We start from the raw sequence: 14,700 nt of genomic DNA, 5'->3' as shown, positions 1-14,700 counted from the left end.
TGCGCCCCCGGCGGTCCGAGGCCCCGTGGTCAGGGTGCAGGACTCGCCGCGGCTCCCATAAACGGCCTGCGTCCAGGGCAGCCGGCAGGGGCGGGATCGGGGGTGAGCGCGGGACCCCGGTGCCCCGGCCGCGCCTGCAGGACACCAGAGAAGCCCAGCTGAGGACCCACCTACCCCCCGCCCCCGCCGCCGTGTCTCCTCCGCACTGGGCCCCGTTCCCGACCAGGCGGCCGGCCCCCAACCCAGGCGATACCAGCCTTCCCCGGGCCGCAGGCTCCTTAACTGAGGTGGGCGACGTCCAGGGCGTAGAACCGCTTCCCCGGGGACTCTCGGCCTGCCTCTTGGGGGCCCTGCCTCTTCGGGGGACCTGCCTCTTCCGGGACCTGCCTCTTGGGGGGACCTGTCTCTTCGGGGGACCTGCCTCTTGGGGGGCCTGCCTCTTGGAGGGGCCTGCCTCTTCGGGGGGCCTGCCTCTTTGGGGGCCTGCCTCTTGGGGGGCCTGTCTCTTCGGGGGGCCTGCCTCTTTGGGGGCCTGCCTCTTCGGGGGGCCTGCCTCTTGGAGGGGCCTGCCTCTTCGGGGTGCCTGCCTCTTTGGGGGCCTGCCTCTTCCGGGGCCTGCCTCTTTGGGGGCCTGCCTCTTGGGGGGGCCTGCCTCTTCGGGGGGCCTGCCTCTTCCGGGGCCTGCCTCTTTGAGGGCCTGCCTCTTGGGGGGGGCCTGTCTATCAGCCTTGCCTCCTGGCAACCACTCCAGCTTGGCTTTTGCGCCCAGGACCCACCAGTGCGCATACATTTAAAGCGCCTGCTCCTATTCCACCGGGGAAGGCAGAAGCCCGTGAGGAGTGAGTTCTGTGCGGTTGGGAGGCCATCCATGCTGCGGGGGAAACGCGTAGATCGTCTTTAGAGGATGGGGTCCTGGTGAAGGCGGTGAGCAGAGTAGGCCTGACGGACAAGTCAGTGGAAGGAGAGGGCGTGAGTCCTGTCAGCGCTCGGGGAAGCGCCTTCCAGCAGCGGGATGAGCCGCCGCTGCAAAGGCCCGACCTGGGGACATTCCTGGCATGTTTGAAAATGGAGGCGGCCACCGGCTGGTGTGGCTCAGTTGGTTGAGCATCGTCTTATGCACCAAGTGGTCACCTGTTCAATTCCCAGTCAGGGCACATGCCTGCGTTGTTGCTCCATTGGGGGGGGGGCGCGGGGGGGGGGGCCAGCCTGGATGTTTCTCTCTCTCCCTCTCTCTTCCTCTCTCTCTAAAATCAATGGAAACATATTTAATAATTTAAAAAAAGATAAGAAAATGGAGGTGGCTATTGTACCCAGACTGGAGTGCAGGAGAAGCAATAGGCTCTTGGCAGGACTTTGACTTTTACACCCAGAAAGAAGGGCGGAAACAATGAGATACCACCACACACCTATCAGATGGTTATCGCCAACGAGTCAAACAAGTGCGGGCGAGGATGGGGGAAAGGCAACGCTGGCGCGTTGTTGTGGGATTACAAATGGGTGCCGCCACTATGAAAGCAGTGTCTGTCCCAGTAATGTATTGGTGCCTAACAAACCACCCCAGACCTTCCTGGCTTACAGCAACGATTTACTTCCTCATGGTTCTGCAATCCAGATTGGGCTCAGCTGGTTGGTTCTGCTGCTGGCTGGTGTGGTCAGCTGTCTCAATTTGTCACTAATTCCTTTACTCTTTGTCAGTGTGCGATGCTCCACCCAATTGGTCCTGTGACTTGGTTTTGATGCACTGACCGTCATAGAAAGTTCTGGGACTCAGAGCCCAGGACCGAGGACGGGCAGCTTCGCCTTCCTCCACCTTGGTGACATGCTGCCAGGTCATCAGTCTCACTATCTGGAGACCATCATGCTGTGCAAACCCCAAACCAGCCATGTGGCGAGGCCTCACCGAAGACACCTGACCAGCATGGCACCTGACCACACTGGGCTCCCCCAGCCACCCCAGGTGAGGCATCACACATGTATGTCTGTTTGGCTCAGTGGAGAGAGCGTCAGCCTGCGGACTGAAGGGTCCTGGGTTTCATTCTGGTCAAGGGCACATGCCTGGGTTGTGGGCTCCATTCCCAGTGGGGGGCGGGGGCGTGCAGGAGGCAGATGATCCATGATTCTCTCTCATCATTGATGTTTCTGCCTCCCTCTCCCTTCCTTTCTGAAATCAATAAAAAAACTTTTTTTTTTTAAAGAAAAGGGATGTCTTGGATGTTCCATTCTCAGCAGATACCGCACAGAACAGAAGAGCCTCCAGCTGAGGGCAGCCTCATTGTCACAATAAGTAATCAATTGGGGTAGTTTGTTCTGCAACAGTAGCTAGCGGACACAGCCGGGGCCCCTCAGCCACAGTCCCTGGGTGTGATTGAGGCAAGAAGTCTGAGCCAGTGGCACTCAGGCGTCCAGGCAATCTCTCTCTCTCCCTCTCCCTCTCCCCCTCTTCCTCTCTCTCTCTCTCTCTCTCTCTCTCTCTCTCTCTGAGGTTTCCCCAGCAGGTAAGCAGGCATTGTTACGTGGCAGCTCCCACACTCACGGGGACGAGATGAACATCTGCCAGGCCTCCTGAGCCCCTGCAGCTGGTGTGGCATCGCTTGTCACAGCACCGCCAGTCACAGCACGCCAGGGGCCAGCCCCGCTTCCATGGTGGGCGGAGAAGGGATGGGAGGAGGGCTGGCAGACATCTCTTCGGCCAGCTAACCAAGCCATTGGAGGGAGCCGCTGGAGCTCCGGGCAGAGCTGTGGGAAGGAGAGACGGGTTGATGGTGTTGTGTTCTCACTTATGCTGCTGCGACATCTGGGGGTCCTGCTGCCTTGGGGGGGACCGCCTCCCAGAGCGAATTCCTAGAGACCGAAAGCAGCTTCCTGGGACCACACCTTTCACATGCAAACCAGCCAATCCAGAGCCCCGTCTCCCACCCACCTCCTTTATCTCACTCACTCACCACCCCAGGATATCTCTGCCTCCCTCCCCACAGGGCCAGGGACTGGACACTGGAGACCACCCCCATGGACCGAGCCCGCTGAGCTTACTCACAGCCTCCACTGCCTCCCCCACTCCTTCCCATAGAAAACTCAAGGGCTCGGGGTGGAGCCACCCTGGCATTTCCCCTCCTCTTTTGCAAGCACAAAAGTCTTCTTGCAAGCGAGCAGTCATCTCTTCGTCTGCCACCTCACTCAATTAAAACAAATCCTGGGTACATTTTATTTGGGTACATATTGATTTCAGAGAGGAAGGGAGAGGGGGAGAGAGAAACATCCATGATGAGAGAGAATCATGGATTGGCTGCCTCCTGCACGCCCCACAGTGGGGACGGAGCCTGCCACCTGGGCATGTGCCCTGATGGGGAATTGAACCGTGACCTCCTGGTTCATAGGTCCATGCTCAACCACTGAGCCACACCGGCCGGGCAAAGCCTTTAAGGTGACAGGGGAATGGTCTAGAAGTGGCCACAGTGGTCAGGAGGGCACCCAAAGGCACAGGAGGTGTGTGAAATAAACACCCACCTGGACAGGTCCCAGGGAATCCGGTGCCAGGAGAGCGAGAGGAAGGGCTGTTGAGAGAAAGGGGTCAGGACGTGGGTGCGGACGGCGGGTGTGAGTGCCCGGGAGCAGTCTCCCCGCACAGGGGATGGGTGGGCGCTGGAGTCGTAATAAAGGCTATGGGGGTCCAGTTGTGGGAGACAGAGGGTGACCTGAGATAAAAACCACCCACTTTCTCTCCTCATTCATCCCATCTCAGCAGCAGCCAACACACCCTCTCCTCCGGCCTTGTTGACTTCTGCAGTGACCTGGCATTCCGGGATGCCCACAATCCCCTTCCCCTGGGCACCCTGAACTCGCTCTGGAACCCCCAGGCTCTAGGAAGCCAGGCCAGTCTGGCGCTGCCTGCCTACCCCCCCCCCCCAAGTGCTCCCAGCGCCCCCTTTCCTCACCTGGCCCAGCAGGACCCTGCGGAACAGGAAGTCCCTCCCCTTTCGCTGGAGGGCTAGATTGGGGTTCTGTGGGTTTCACCCCAAACTCTAATGGGAGTTACCATCTACACACGAGCACGTAACAAATCTTTAGCCCTTCGTCTCCCCCAGCCTCAGGCGAAGAAGTGCCCAGTGGGCGTCTCAGACTCTGCGGGTCATGAATGTCTCCCGCACCCAAACACCTTATATCTAGGCCCGTTTTCTCCCTCAGAAAATGCCACCGCGTTAACCCAGCGGACCTCGACGCCCTCCTCCAGGCACCCCCAGATTTAACGGGCAGGGGCGCCCACTGCCGCTCTCTGAGCTGGCATGGCCTTCTGTCTCCTGGGCTCCTCCGTCTCCCGCGTGCACGGCCCCCGCCCCCCGCCACTTCACTCTCCACCCGCCTCGCCTTATAGAGGTGATACATCAGAGCATGTCCCTCAGCGCCCTGGAGTCACTCACATCCCGCGCCCCCTCCACGCCAGCCCCGCACCCACGTACTCAGGGCCGGTTCAGCGGGCAGGCAGCTCCCGGGACCCCACCCTGAGCCCCAGGACCGCCGCGCTTCCAGCGCACGCACACCCGCCGCCAGCGCTCCTTCCGCGCAGGACGCGCGGGGCTCGGAGAGGGACCCTTCCCAGCGAGCAGGCCCCGACCCTGCACCGCCCCAGCCCGGGCCACGGCCCCCTCTCCTCGGGAGGTGAGCCGGCCACTCTCCCGGGGCAGCGGGAGACCCGGCCGGACCTCGACCCTGCGGCCCGGAGGCGGGGCCGCGCGCAGACCGGCGGGGATGCGGACCCGGCCAGGAAAAACCCAGCGGACGAGGGGCGTGGCCGGTTTGGGGGCGGGTCAGGGAGAGGGCGTGGCAGGGGCGTGGCCTGGAGGCGGGCCTGGAAGGCTTGAGGCGTGGCTGAGACGGGGGGCGGGCTCACGAGCGTAGGGCGTGGTCGAGGGCGTGTCCCCACCGAGGGGGCGGGGATACGGGCGTGGTCACATAGGGGGACTGGTCGGAGGGGGCGTGGTCTTGCCTGCGGCGTGTCCGGATTGGAGGAAGGGCCGACGGGGCGTGGTCGAGGGTGAGTCGGACCGGTGTGGTGCTCAGAGCAGAGCCGGCCAGCAAGCGGGCGGGGGCAGCAGCGAGCGACCGTCCGGCCGGGCCCGCGGGCGGCATGGGGCGGGTGCAGCTCTTCGAGATCCGCCTGAGCCACGGCCGCATCGTCTACAGCCCCGGGGAGCCGCTGGCAGGGACCGTGCACGTGTGCCTGGGGGCGCCTCTGCCCTTCCGAGGTGGGCGCGGGTCGCCTTGGGGCGGGCCAGGCGGGGTGGGTTCAGGTGGCTGCGCTCGCTCCTGGGGCTGGGCCGGGACTCCCGGAAGCGCTGCCGATGTCGCTGAGTCTGGGCCACCCCCTTCTCCCCTAGCACGGCCCGGGGCCCGTATGGGCGCCACTCGGGTGCCCCGGGTGCTGGGAGTGTTGGGTGGGAGGCGGGCGGCGTTCGGGGCAGAGCAGGGAGGCCTGGGTGGCCCAGTCTTCCGCTTCTGCCCTTCCTGTCCTCTGCGCCCGGGTGAAGGCTGGGAGCCTGTCCACTTTGGCAGAGCCCACTGGGACCTGGACACAGGCAAGCCTCCAACCCTCCCTGCCAAGGCTCTAGGGTCCACTCTGCCCAGCACCTGCTGGGCCCTTACTGGGAGGCTGGGCTTTCTCTCCCACACCCCCGGCTCCTGGCGCAGACAGTCCCACTGCCGAGTCTGCGGGTTCCCAGCTGGACCCACGGGCCACCCGGGCACCTGCTTACATCCAGTCTAAGCTTGTACTTGTGGACAGGGGTGTCTTGCTTACCCATGGTTGCCCAGGCTCCCAGCCCCACTGGCATCTGGGAGGTGAACCTGAGCCCTCCTGGCCTGTCCCCCTGCTGGTGCACACACCTGGGGCTTTGGGATCAGGTTGCCGCAGCTGCCCTCCTCAGCACCCTCCACAGGTGCCGGCCTCTCCTGTCCGAGGTGTCCACAGGGACCTGGGTGGGTTCTCAGGGCTCGACCCTCAGGGTGGGGGCGGGGGATCCCTGGCTCTGAGCACAAGGTTGTGCAGTGTGTCCCTGCTGGGGTGCTCCTCGACCTTGGGGTGCTCAGCCAGACCCCTGTGTGGCTGGCAGCTCAGCACTTCTGGTCCCCACTGAGGATTGAGAGCCCCCCTGGGCAGCCGCTGCCTCCGTCCTGGACAGGCCTCACCTGCCCCCTCACGCCACAGTGAGAGGCCGCAGGGGTCTGAGAAGCTGGTATAAGTAGCGTGCTCACCTCTCGCTAGGGGTTCGGCCTGTGGAGTCTCCTCCCCATGAGACTGTCACCTCCTTTCTCGTCTCCCCAGTGGGAGTTTGGGGTTTGGGTGGGAGTGTGTGTGGCAGGGGCACAGTAGGGACCATGCAGTTCTTCCCTGGGGCACAAGCCAGAGGCGAGAAGTGCCATGGGGCCAGCTTCCTGGTGGGAGGGAGGGTGCTGTGCAGGGCCCCAGGCAGGAGGGGCAGCCTCGCAGCTGGGGCAACCGAGCCCCTGCGCCGCACTCATCACCTGGCTTGTCCACCTGTCACCCTCCTGTAGCCGGGGCCCAGGGAGCAGGCTGTTGGTGACCACAGTGGAGGGATGGCCTGAGCTGTGGGGGACTGGTCTGGCCTGGACAGCCCCCCCTGGCCTTCGTGTGGTGGGTGGGCTGTGGGTGAGTGGACAGCTGCCACAGAAGGCCGGGGGAGCCCTATTGGTGGTCCCACCTGTAAAAGTGCAAGCCTCAGAGCGGGAGAGGGAATGGTGGGGGGTGGGTAGGGGAGCAGGTGAGTTTGGTCAGGTGACCCTGGGAGCAGAGGGAGTGTGGGCGCTGTAGCTGTGCTGGGCTTCCTCCCAGCCCGGCCTGGGTCGGGGAAGGGAAGGTCGGGCTCTTTTTCCTTCTTTTATTCAAATGATACTTGTTGAATCCTTGCTGCCAGCCAGTGATGCAATGGGAGACCTCCATCCCCAGGAAGGGACATGGAGAAGGACAGTCCCCAGCCCCACGGCTCACTGAGCTCTTGTCACGGGCCTGACACCTCCCTCCCCACTTCCAATGGTCCGACTCTGTGAATTCTCATAGCAGCCCTGGGAGGTGGGCGCTGTCATCCTCGTGTGACAGACCTGGAGCCAGGACAGAGAGAAGTGGCTCATGGGCTAGAGGCAGGGAAAGAAAAGGTGATTTTTAAAAAATATATATTTGATATATTTTTATTGCTTTCAGAAAGGAAGGAAGAGGGAGAGATAGAAAGATCCATGATGAGAGAGAATCACTGATCGGTTGCCTCCTGCAAGTCCCCCGCTGGGGAGGAGCCCACAACCCTGGGCAGGTGCCCTTGACCAGAATTGAACCTGGGACCTTTCAGTTCGCAGGCCGCTGCTCTATCCACTGAGCCAAACAGGTAGGGCAAGGCTAATATATTTTTATTGATTTCAGAGAGGAAGGGAGAGGAAGAGAGAGATAGAAACATCAGTGATGATAGAACCATTGATCGGCTGCTTCCTGCACGCCCCTCACTGGGGATCGAGCCCGAAACCCGGGGAATGTGCCCTGACCAGGAATTGAACCCTGACCTCCTGGTTCATGAGTTGACACTCAACCACTGAGCCGCCCCAGCGGGGCCCCGTGATGATTTTCCTTAGAGAACTGGAGCAGCCCCAAACATCCAAACGGGTACCCGTCAGTTCAGTGCCGCCGTCCGTTATACATCCAAGCACTGGTACAACTGAGCGTTCCACACCTGGACGGCGCAGCCCTGCTCAGTGCTGGGAGCACACCTGCCCCGCCTGCGTCTGCGCAGTGGGCGCTGCTGGTGCGATGCCCGTGCTCTCCTCCAGGGGGCAGGACGGCGCGCTGTGTGTGTCCATCCCTCTGCTCCATCCTCTGGGAGAAGGGGGTGGAAGGAACGGGATGGTTTCCTCCGGGACAGCGACTGGCCTCGCTCATGCAGTCAGGGTCCCGAAGGGCGCCCGTGTGTGTGCAGAAGGGGCTCTTTGCTGGGCATTGGGCAGGCCGCAGCGCTTGGGCCCTTGGGGGTAACCAAGGTTCGCTTTGATACCGATACTTTTTCCGGGGTGAGGTGCCCCGACAGCTCTTCACCTGAACTCTGGGGTGCAGGCCAAGCCGGGGGAAGGTCTCAGCCACCTTGCCTGGGGACTGCGCCTCGATTGTTGGCGTTACGAGCTGTGGTGCTTGGGGCTCCTGGGTAGAGAGTGTGAGATTCTGAGAGCTGCTGGGTCCCTGGTCCGTGCCATCCTGCCTGGCACCTCGGCCTACATCTGGTTACTCCAAGGCGTCTGTGTCCCACCTCAACACAGTTGCCAACTGAAGGTTACAACGGTGAGTGGACGCCTGTGGCTCTTGTCTGCTACTATGCAAGCCCCTAAGTAACAAGTCACCCCTGAGCTAAGTGGTGTTAGCTACCGTCGTGGGTCCAGATTTGGACAGAGGTGGGCAGATCGATCCTTCAGCTCCATGCGCCGTCCACTGGGGTCACAGTGCCTGGCGGGCACCGGGGCCATCTGGGGACCGCTGCATCCCTCGGGCATACTCTGTTGACCCCAGCATCCCCAGGGCAGTGGGACCAAGTGGGGCCATGCCCTGTCCATGGAGGGTTCAAGCTGGGCGGCTTTTCCCTGGGTCCGCCACCCTGCCCTCTGCCTGCCTGGCCGCTCCTGGGCTGTGAGGGTCGGCAGGAGCCCTGCTGCCCCAGATTTCAGGGTGGGGACACTTCCAGGCCTGGACCCAGGAGGGCTCGGCTGACGGAGCAAGGATTAGAAAGCAGGCTGAGGTCCTAGAGGGGAGACAGGACGGCACAGAGGCCGAAGGCTGGTCGCTGGCCGTGCCGATGGGGGCGGGGGAGAGCCAGGGTCCTGAAGGAGCTGTGTGCTGAGGGTGACCCACAGGAAGTCTGTCCGCAGGTGGGCCAGCTTGGGGATACGTGGACATGGCTGGCCTGGCTGACCCCTGGCCCGGGCCCCGGGCACACCAGGCGGGCTCTGTCAGTCAGGTGTCAGACTCTGCGTCACCTTCCCCTCACCTGACATGGAGTCAGGGAAGGGCGAGGGACTGCCCGGAGATGCCGAGGTCTTTGACCTTGACTCAGCCCTGCGTGAGAGGAGGGTGGGGCCGCAGGGCCCCCTGCCGGTCAGCTTCTGCCCCTCTACCTGCTCGGTGCCTCTGCCCCTCTCGGGCTCAGAGCATAGGTGTTGGGCTGAGACGTCCGAGTTCCTCACCACGGAACCGTGGCTGCCACAGGTTCTGGTCCAGGTGCTTCCGCTGGGGAGTAGGGGAGGGGACCGGCCGCTGTGGATGCAGAAAGTCAGTCTGCTGGGCAGCGCTGGCCCAGGAAGTCAGGGCCGCCCCACCCGCCATTGTGTGCCTTTTCTGCCCAGGCGGGTCTGACCACATTCCTGCAGTGTGAGGCCAGCTGCTGGCTCCCTGGAGCGCAAAGGGTGCTTCCCTATCTAACTGACTCGCCTGTGAGAGCGTGAAGGCCGGGTCAGCGGTCACCAGCCCCACGGGCCTCTGTTCCGCATTCATGTCCCACGCATCCCCTCTGGGAGCCGGGTGTTCACAGGCTGGTGGGCCCAGGCGTGTCCTCTGGGTGACCCTGGGGGCAGCAGCACAGGTGTCCCTTGCGCCTCACCACCCTGGCGCCCTGTGAGCACCCCCAGCTGGGGGAGGGGCAGGAGCTGTCTTCTAAAAGGCAGCAAACCTTTGCTGGCTTCTCAGGCCCCACCTGGGGGGGGGGGGGCTGCCAGCCCTGCTTGAATGCCTGTGCTGGGGGCAGGGAGGGGCCAGGCCGGTGGCAGCTGGGCTCACCCCGTCCCCCTTCTTGCAGTGATTCGGGTGAGCTGCACAGGCTCCTGCAGGGTCTCCACCAAGGCCAACGACACAGCGTGGGTGACGGAGGAGGGCTACGTCAACAGCGCTCTGTCGCTGGCTGACAAAGGTGCGTCCGCCTGGGAGCCTGTCTGTCCATCCCCCTTTACATCTGCCTCTGGGAACACCGTACAGGCCCACTTCCCGCAGGGCTGTGCACCCTGATGGGTCTCTCTCCCTGGCAGGCTCTGGGCTGGGCTGCTGACGGGGCAGCTTCTCCTGGATGTGGGCGGCTCCAGCCTCCGGGACAGCTCTGAGCCCCTGTAGTTTAAGCCAAGCTCTCGACCCCATCCTCTGCCCAGGCCTTGGCCCTGTGCTGCTGGGTGCAGGGCGCGGGGGCCAGGCACCCCAGCAGCCAGAGCGGTGCAAGCTGCTTGGCTGTGGTGCCTGCTTCTCTCCTGGGCCCTGTGGTGTCACCTGGGGCTCCGGAGGGCCCCGGCCCCACACCTCCCTGCTGTCTCCGCAGGGAGCCTGCCTACTGGAGAGCACAGCTTCCCCTTCCAGTTCCTGCTTCCTGGTGAGCGCCCCGCCTGGCCAGGCCTGGTGGTGACAGTGGGTGGGGGAGAGGAGAGGGGGGGCCAGTTGGGTGCCAGTCTGTGCTCTCTCTCCAGCCACGGCACCCACGTCTTTCGAGGGCCCCTTTGGGAAGATCGTGTACCAGGTGCGGGCCACCATCGACACGCCGCGTTTTTCCAAGGATCACCAGTGCAGCTGTGTGTTCTACATCTTGAGCCCTCTGAACCTGAACAGCATCCCGGACATCGAGGTGAGGATGGGCTGGTGGCCCCCTGGGTCCACGGGGATCCCGCCTGCCCACACCACCAACGCTCTCCCCCCTCCCCCTCCCCCCAAGCAACCCAATGTGGCCTCCACCACCAAGAAGTTCTCCTACAAGCTGGTGAAGACGGGCAGCGTGGTGCTCACCGCCAGCACCGACCTCCGTGGCTACGTGGTGGGGCAGGTGCTGCGGCTGCAGGCCGACATCGATAACCAGTCGGGCAAGGACACCGGCCCGGTGGTGGCCAGTCTGCTGCAGGTCAGGGTCCCCATGGGAGGGTGGAGGGTAGGTCGCTGGCCTGCCCCGGCTCATAGGCTGGCCCTTCCCTAGAAAGTGTCCTATAAGGCCAAACGCTGGATCTACGACGTGCGGGCCATCGCGGATGTGGAGGGTGCCGGAGTCAAGGCCTGGAGGCGGACGCAGTGGCAGGAGCAGATCCTGGTGCCCGCCCTGCCCCAGTCGGCCCTGCCGGGCTGCAGCCTCATCCACGTAGACTACTACCTGCAGGTACTGGGGCTGGGGCGGCGGGGTGTGGGGGGTGGGGGTGGGGAGGGGGCCCGGCGTCTGGACCCTCACCACCCGTCCCTCGCAGGTCTCCCTGAAGGTGCCCGAAGCCTCCGTGACCCTCCCGGTCTTCGTCGGCCATATCGCTGTGAACCCAGCCCCGCCAAGTCTGCAGCCAGGCCCCGGGCCGCCTCCTGGGGCTCAGTCCTTGGTGGTGCCCTCGGCCCCGCCCCAGGAGGAGGCTGAGGCTGAGGCTGAGGCCACGGCCGGCCAACCCCACTTGGTGGACCCTGTCTCCCTCCTCGCCAAGTGCCACTTGCAGCTGCGGCCACCTGCCGCCCTCGGTGCAGGGCCTGGTGCCCCCGAACCCCATCCCCTGGGCGGCAGCCCGGCCTCCCGCCCTCTGCCCCCCACCTTGTGCATCTCCACAGGTGCCGCTGTGCCCTACTTCGCAGATGGGGCTGGAGGGCCGGTGCCCACTACCAGCACCTTGATCCTGCCCCCGGAGTACAGCTTGTGGGCCCACCCCTGCGGTGAGTGAGGGCCTGGGGCCGGGGACGGAGGTGCACGGGCCCCACGCTGACTTCTCTCTCCCCGCAGAGGCCCCGCCGTCCTATGAGCAGAGCTGCAGCAGTGCGGACCCCGGCCTGATCCCCGGGAGCTGACCCGCTCCGCCTTCTCCCCGCTGGCCGACCTCTGCCACGGGACCTTTGCGCCCGGCCTGACCCGGCCCTCTCAGGACTCGATGCGCCCGGCGGCCCCCGCGCACGTGGCCTCTCCCGGCCGAGGGCCGGCTGGACCGGACCCACACGGTGTCAATAAAACATTGCATTTGTTGCGCCGGGCGCAGGCCGGCCTCTCGGGCGCCCTCCTGCGGCCGGACGTGCGCGGGCCCATCCTGGGGGCCCCTCCTCGGGCCCGCCCTCATCCCGCCCAGGCGAGGCCCCGCCCAACCCTCAACCCCGCCCCCAGGGCGCCAGCCTTTCTCGCCCCGCCCCTTCCGGGCACCTGGCCCTCTCGCCCCTCCCCTCCGGGACGCGCCCCCTTCTGCGCCCCGCCCCTTCCGGGCACCTGGCCCTCTCGCCCCTCCCCTCCTGGACGCGCCCCTTCTCCTAGGTCTCTCCCTCCCTCCCGGGCGCGTTCCCCCGGCCCTGGGAGCTGGGTTTCCCGTGGAGCCCAGGCGTTGGTCCGGAGGCCACCGGTCCCTCCTGTACGCGCACCTTGGCTGGCCCGGCCGGCACCCACCGTTCAGGCGGCGCCGTTCAGATCGGCGCCGGAGGAGGTCCCGCGGGGGCGAAGGGGCGGGTTTGCCCTTAGCTTCGGCCTCAAGTGTCACGTTGCTGCTGGAGCTACTGCCACGTCTGACAGGCCGCTGCTTGCCTCCATCCAAGTGGGAGCGCGGGCCTGCTCCTGCGGCCTGTGTTTCCAAGGGCTGTCACCTAGGACTCGAGGAGCCCGCGAGCGGAGCCAGGGTTTTCTAGAGATGTTTCCCCAGGGGCATCTGCTGACCTTCCCAGCCCTGCCCGCCTGCCAGTGGTCCTGGAACCAAGTTTGGGAAAACGGGAGGTGGGGTGAAGGCTTGGGTTCAGAGTCTGGCTCTGCCATATGGTGACGGGTGGCCACGGGTCTGCTACCTTAATCATAACAAACTCATGGGCCTAGGAAGGGACAGGTCAGCCCCCATGCCAAGTTGACTTCTTGAACATTTAGCAGTCCAGAGGGAGGATGTGGCCTGGTGGTGTGGCTGTCATTCTCTGGTCCAGGTTCCACCCCTCACCCAGCTTTCTGGGCCTGCCCCCCTCCTGCTTTTGGGGGGACAGGCTGGTAGATGATCATTTTTGCACACATCCCACTGGCCACCATTTGCTGTGGGAAATGTGCTCTTTATTGGGCAGCCATGCACCCGGCCAAATATTATTATTTGTAGGACAAGAAGCGGGTGGAAAAGCACAAAGTATACCACCAACAGGATAATCTAACATCTGCTAGAGGCTGTCGCCTCAGTCGAAAGGAAAGTCCGCATGGGTTCAAATCGCATCTCTGCCTCTAGACCAGTGGTTCTCTTCCTAACGCCGCGACCCTTTCATACAGTTCCTCATGTTGTGGTGACCCCCAATTTCATTGTGACAAATTGAACATAATTAAAGCATAGTGATTAATCACAAAAACAGTAATTATATATGTGTTTTCCGATGGTCTTAGGCGACCCCTGTGAAAGGGTCGTTCGAACTCCAAAGGGGTCGCGACCCACAGGTTGAGAACCGCTGCTCGAGACAGTTGCGTGGTCTTGAACACAGCTCCCTTGCTTTGCCTTGCACATTCACAGAATGTGGGCAAGAACAATGACCTGTCCCTCCTGACCGACCTGATGGTTAGAGGTAACATCTCACCTGCAGAGCACGGCGCCTGACATGTTACCAGGGGTCCCGAGGACAGGGAGGGGCAGGCTGCCCTCATGGTCCCAAACAGGAGTGCAGCCTAATTCTGACAGTTCACTTCTTTTGGTATTTGCCTGGTAAAGGATTGTTCTTCATATCATTCACTGAACAAATGTTCATTCAAAAAATATGTTTATTGATTTCAGAGAGGGAGAGAGAGGGATAGAAACATCAACGACGAGAATCATTGATTAGCTGCCTCCTGCACCCCCAACACTGGGGATTGAGCCCGAAACCCAGGCATATGTCCTGACTGGGAATCACCCTGTGACCTCCTGGTTCATCGGTCGACGCCGGCTGGGCCAAAGGCTCATTTTGAATCCCACATGCCAAGTATAGTTCTATATAGGGGAGCGGGTGGCCTGAGCCAGTGCTTCCAGGGCATGGAGCTTGGGGTGATCCGGGACGCTGCGCGGCTGGGGCACCCCCACGTCAGGCATCTCCCTGAACAAGAACACCCCCAAACGGGGGCAACCCTCCCCAAGGGGACGTTCCTCACCCCACCCCCAGCCTTCCCAATGGGGACCCTGTCCCCGACCAGGGCACACCCTCCCTCACAGTACGACAGGCCGCCGCTGGCGCGCCCCGGGAGGAGCCCCTCTGAACGCAGACAACGCTCCCCAGGGGCCGGCCACCCAAATGGGGGCAAGCCCCTCCCCCGCCCCGGGCGGCCTCCGCAGTCCCGACTCCATCCCCGGCAGGCGCACCCCCCCACAACCCGCACAGCCTCTACCCGCACCCCTTCCCGACCTGGCGCACCCCACCCAGGGCACCGCCCAGGGGCGCAGGGCAGGGCAGGGCCCGCCCGCCGAGAAGGCCCGCGAACACCGTGTCCGAGGTCAGAGGTCAGGGCCCTTCTCCGCCCCCGCCCGCCCGATGCAGAATCGGAGCGAGCTGGGGTTCGCGAAAAGACCGGGCCGCCGGCCGCCCCCGGGAAGGCGTCCCACTGGCCCCGCCCCCGGCCGGCCCGCGCGCCCCGCTTCCGGCTGACGCAGGCTCGCGCCGCGGGCGCCGCTGTCCGGGCCGCAGTGCGCAGGCGCGGGCGCGGGCGCAGGCGCAGACTAGCCGGGCGGCCCGCCCCGCCCTGGGCCGCGAGGCGCGGGCGGGGC

At 63.9% G+C, this 14,700-nt stretch overlaps 1 protein-coding gene across 1 annotated transcript; it reads left to right on the top strand.

Moving 5' to 3' along the window:
* Positions 1-5,067: 5,067 nt before the first annotated feature.
* On the top strand, positions 5,068-13,323 carry ARRDC1 (arrestin domain containing 1). Its single transcript, XM_036306982.1, has 8 exons — positions 5,068-5,240; positions 9,831-9,941; positions 10,338-10,388; positions 10,483-10,637; positions 10,725-10,907; positions 10,980-11,156; positions 11,242-11,686; positions 11,754-13,323. Exons 1-8 carry the CDS (start codon positions 5,123-5,125, stop codon positions 11,816-11,818), a joined length of 1,305 nt encoding a protein of 434 aa, XP_036162875.1. The 5' UTR covers positions 5,068-5,122; the 3' UTR covers positions 11,819-13,323.
* The last annotated feature ends 1,377 nt before the right edge of the window (positions 13,324-14,700 follow it).

The sequence above is a fragment of the Myotis myotis genome, unplaced genomic scaffold (assembly GCF_014108235.1).
Source record: "Myotis myotis isolate mMyoMyo1 unplaced genomic scaffold, mMyoMyo1.p scaffold_m19_p_44, whole genome shotgun sequence".
Taxonomy (NCBI): Eukaryota; Metazoa; Chordata; class Mammalia; order Chiroptera; family Vespertilionidae; genus Myotis; species Myotis myotis.
This window is presented reverse-complemented; position numbering and strand designations above follow the sequence as displayed.

Coding starts and splice junctions, on each gene's coding strand:
- ARRDC1 (XM_036306982.1), top strand. CDS start 5,123: ATGGGGCGGGTGCAGCTCTTCGAGATCCGCCTGAGCCACGGCCGCATC. Junction 11,157..11,241: donor ACGTAGACTACTACCTGCAG/GTACTGGGGCTG, acceptor CGTCCCTCGCAG/GTCTCCCTGAAGGTGCCCGA. Junction 11,687..11,753: donor CTTGTGGGCCCACCCCTGCG/GTGAGTGAGGGC, acceptor CTCTCCCCGCAG/AGGCCCCGCCGTCCTATGAG.